Source organism: Lygodium microphyllum, chromosome 20, assembly GCF_053477565.2.
Source record: "Lygodium microphyllum isolate KBCC chromosome 20, Lygodium_microphyllum_v1.1.10, whole genome shotgun sequence".
NCBI classification, from domain to species: domain Eukaryota; kingdom Viridiplantae; phylum Streptophyta; class Polypodiopsida; order Schizaeales; family Lygodiaceae; genus Lygodium; species Lygodium microphyllum.
The window spans coordinates 79696923-79701251 of NC_141154.1; the positions used below are offsets into that span (position 1 = coordinate 79696923).

The 4329-nt window shown below is 43.1% G+C and overlaps 1 protein-coding gene across 1 annotated transcript; it reads right to left on the reverse strand.

The window, feature by feature from the left end:
- Positions 1-461: 461 nt before the first annotated feature.
- LOC148019061 (transcription factor MYB106-like) lies at positions 462-2277 on the reverse strand. The gene is made up of 3 exons (XM_087701670.1): positions 1713-2277; positions 1371-1500; positions 462-720 (listed from the first exon to the last, which is right to left on the reverse strand). Exons 1-3 carry the CDS (start codon positions 1846-1848, stop codon positions 462-464), a joined length of 525 nt encoding a protein of 174 aa, XP_087557796.1. The 5' UTR covers positions 1849-2277.
- Between the last annotated feature and the right edge of the window lie 2052 nt (positions 2278-4329).

Here is a 4329-nt window from a genome sequence, read left to right on the forward strand (position 1 = left end):
CCCACCATCATCGATCAGGTCTAACTCACCATCGATCACGTCCCCATCCAGCCCGGCATGATCGTCATTCTGGGAGTCGTCAATCATACTGATTATATTTTGCTGCTGTGACACGGCCATAGCCAGGCCGCCGCTGGCATTAATGGGGTTAATCGTATCGGTGCTCGGGGAGAGTTGCAGCGCAATCAGACTGGAATTTGCAGAAGGGTTACTGAGAGGAGATACATTAGGGATGAGGATAGAGCCGGAATGGAAGCTACTCCAATCTGATTTAGGCAGATTCGCATGACTCCTCGCATATGTCGACTGCTTGCCGGATAGCCTTGCTTCTGCCTCCAGCCTCGCCATCTCCCACTGAGCAAGGTGGCTCGCTGTGTCGCTTCTAATATATGTCTTCCAGTTCTTTGCCGCCTTGTCCTGATTAATGTGTCGGGCACTACTTATACCTGCTGATTTACTGCTCATGCTGAGTAATCTGTGCTGCTGTGGTAACTGCCATGTATACTTTGCGGTAGGTTGATTAGGGGAGTGATTAAGGAACTGCTTATTTTTAGTGGAGGAATTAAAGTTCTCGATCGCACTACTGATCTGGCTGTGCGTAGCGTCTGAGAAGTACAGCCCCAGGTTACGCAGCGCAGCCTCTTTTTCAGCACTGTGTTCCAATAGTTCTTGATCTCATTGTCCGTCCTCTTGGGAAGGTGGGAAGCAATGAATGCCCACCTGTAAACAGCAGATTAACAAAACAGTTGAAGTTTGACACTCGGTGAACAGTTTCTGTTGATTGCCTTGAGAATCTTGTAGGCTATTGATTGTTATGGACTGTTGGCAAAAGCTTCGTTAGGGCAGGACTTAGGGCTCAGAATCCAGAAGAGGTTCATTAGGGCAGGACTTAGGGCTAACAGATCCAGAAGAGGTTCATTAGGTTCAGAAATTAGGGCTCAGAAACCAGAAGATGTTCATTAGGGCAGGACTTAGGGGATTCTGAGGACTTAGGGCTCACAATCCAGAAGAGGTTCATTAAGGCAGGACTTGGGGCTCAGAATCCAGAAGAGGTTGCTGAGACTGGAGAGTTCAGAAAAGCTTGTTGAGAAATTATTTGTAATGCCTTAGCTAGCCTTGACTTGACACCCCTCCACTGATTTACATATTCCAATAGCTAGATCAAGCCATAATTAGTGAGCTAATGAACATAATGGCAGCGCAGCTATATGGTGATGCACTGATGAGATTACTATTAGTGAGCACCAGAATCAAATCTACAATCTTTAGCCTACAATTTGATATCAGTACCAGTATGAAGATCAGTGTAATTGCTGACCCTTACGCTAAAAATCACAATGATGGAGGTTTACTGATGATTAAGTGCTCACTTGTTGCCTACAAGGCCATGCAACTGGATGATTTTTTGCTCTTCAGAGGGAGTGAACCCCCCCCGTACGATGTCAGGTCGGAGGTAGTTGGTCCAACGGAGGCGGCAACTCTTGCCGCACCGGAGGAGGCCTGCATCATCATGATCATCATAAATCCACATAAGCAAGGAGACTATCATCACCACCACCATCATTATAATTTTAGTCATTAGAAAGGAGAAATAAGTCTCATTGGGGCAATGAAAGATAAACTGAACTGATCATGAGATTAAAATAAATAAATAGCCACACCTCTACCTCTCTCTCTCTCTCTCTGTGCCTGCCCCCACCCCTTCAACTTACCGCATTTCTTTGGTAGAGCTTGCCAGTTGCCGTGTCCATACTGAGAGATGAAGGAGACGAGCTTCTCGTCTTCTTCTGGCTCCCAAGGGCCTTTCTTTACCCCTTCCGACTTGCGGCAGCACGGGCTGCGCCCCATTCTTATCTTCTAAGGTCCTACTTAGTATGTATATCACTTTGCAATATTAGGCCTGATGATGACAAGACATACACTTGTTGCACTGCTCAGCAAAATAGCTTGCTCATGCCGACACAGAGAGAGAGAGAGAGAGAGAGAGAGAGAGAGAAAATTGGCTAGCTAGCTTCTACTGTGGCGTAACTGGTCATGCCGCAGCTGCAGAAGACTGGAGGTGTCTCTAAGAATACCTTCTGAGCTCTCCCGAGTGTCTCTTCTCTGCTTCTTAAATGCCTCATCCGTGCACATTTGCCTGGCTGCGCCCAATATGTTCCTCGATCTCGTGTGTATAACGACCTATAAGCACCGGTCAAGTTGACAGCGTCAATCTACATTCTCTCTCTCTCTCTCTCTCTTGTGTAGTGTCTCTCATTTGCCATACAGCACTGTAATGAGATCTTATGGCTTAGGAAGTTCATTATCTTACTCGCCCTTTACTGAAAAAGTATGCCTCCAAGTTCCAACTTTCAAAGGCCCCGGCCCCAGGGCGTTTGGAAGGTCCTAGAGAACTCTCTCCTTCTTAACGAGATGGAAAGATTTTAAAGTAGCTCTCACTTTTAAAGAAATTGGAAGGTCACATGAGTATTTTTCTAAAGTTATTACTTTTTTCTCTCTTGCTTTGGAAGGGTCCATATGTATTATCTAGAGTTGTTATCTCTTTTTTTAAGAGACTGGAAATTTCAGGGCCTAAATTTGACGGTTGTTTTTCTTGTCAAGGCCTATGTGGCCTATCAAAACAAGGCTTTTCGAAAATGCCCTGCCAAAATACAAGTCGAAGATCAAATTTTGCCTGTCATCAAGACATGCCCAATCAAAATGCCCTTGTCATTTGGCATGTCAATATTTACAAGTTGCCTTCCATTTTTACTAGTTGACTAGAATGGTACATAAATATTTTTCTTTTCATTTGAAAAGTTCTATAAGAGCTCTCTCTCTCTCTCTCTCTCTCTCTCCATCAAAGTAAAATTGAAAGTAATTTATAAAGATTGTAATGTAATTTATAAAATGTATAATATAAAATACAAGCTATACATACAATCTCTTTTATGTATTAAGCTTATAAAATTTCATGTATACATAAAGTTGGTACTAATTGGACCTCACAAAGTTAGAAGTTCAAGTCAAACTTCTCTCTCTCTCTCTCTCTCTCTCTCTCTCTCTCTCTCTCTCTCTCTCTATTTTTTCCTCTCTCTCACTCTATCTATATTTTCAAATTTTCTCCCTCTTCCGACCCCTCTCTCTCTCTAAATTTTTTCTCAATTTCATCTCTTCCTTTTTTTTCCCTTTCCTCTCCCTTTCTATATTTTTCTATATCTCTTTCTTAAGTCTTTTTCTCTCGCTTTCTCTCTTTTATTCCTCTCTCTCTCTCTCTCTTTCTCTCTATTTCATTTCTTCTCACTTCTCTTTTGCCTCTTCTCTCTCCTTTATTTTTTTTCTCTTGCTCTCTCTTCCCTCCTTTTTCTCTCTTCTCTTTTTCCTCCCCCATCTCTCTCTTTTTTCTTTGTCTTTCTCTCCCCTCTTTCCCCTTTCTCTCCCTCCTCTTTTTCCTTTTTTTTTCTTTTCTCTCTCCTACTTTCTTCTTCTCTCTTTGCTACTCTCTCTCTTTTTTACTTGCCCCCAATCTCTCTCTCTCTCTCTCTCCAAATTTTTCATTTTTTTCTCCTCACCCTCTCTCTCTATTTTCTCTCTCTCGCTCTCTCTTAATCTTTTTTCTCCCTCCCTCTTTTCTCTCTCCTCTTTTGCCCCTCTCATCTTTTTTTGTCCCTCTCTCTATTCCCTTTTTTTTTTCTCTCTTCTCTTTTTCCTTTTCTTCTTCTTCTCTCTCTCTCTCTATCATATTTTCTATCCTTCTCTCTCTCCCCTTTTTTCCCTATCTCTCTCTCTCTCTTCTTTTCTTTCTCTCCCCTCTTTCTTCTTCTCTCTCTCTACCCTTTTTTCTCTCCCTCTGTCCTTGTTTTTAAAATTTTCTCGGTCCTCCTTTTTCTTCTCTCCTCTTGCATCCTTGCTTTTTCCTCTCCTCTCTCTCCCTCCTCTTTTTTCTTTTTTTCCTCTTTCTCTCTCCCTCTTCTTTTTTTTCTTCTCTCTCTCATTCATTCCTTATCTCTCTCCTTTTATTTGTTCTCTCTCTTCTTCTCTCCCTCCTGTTTCCTTGGCTTTTTTGTTTTCTTCTCTTCCTCTCTTATTTTTTTCATTTCTCTCTCTTCATTTCATTTCTTCTTCTCTCTCTCTCTCTCTCTCTCTCTCTCTCTCTCTCTCTCTCTCTCTCTCTCTCTCTCTCTCCCTCCCTCCCTCCCTCCCTCCCTCCCTCCCTCTCTCTCTCTCCCTCCCTCCCTCCCTCCCTCCCTCCCTCCCTCCCTCTCTCTCTCTCTCTCTCTCTCTCTCTCTCTCTCTCTCTCTCTCTCTCTCTCTCTCTCTCTCTCCTCCATCATCTTCTTTCTCCCCCCC

Excerpts from the sequence above, each read along its gene's own strand:
- LOC148019061 (XM_087701670.1), bottom strand. The coding sequence starts at position 1,848 with ATGGGGCGCAGCCCGTGCTGCCGCAAGTCGGAAGGGGTAAAGAAAGGC. Across the intron at positions 1,501-1,712 it reads AGCTCTACCAAAGAAATGCG|GCCTCCTCCGGTGCGGCAAG; the intron begins GTAAGTTGAAGG and ends ATGATGATGCAG. Across the intron at positions 721-1,370 it reads CATGGCCTTGTAGGCAACAA|GTGGGCATTCATTGCTTCCC; the intron begins GTGAGCACTTAA and ends TGCTGTTTACAG.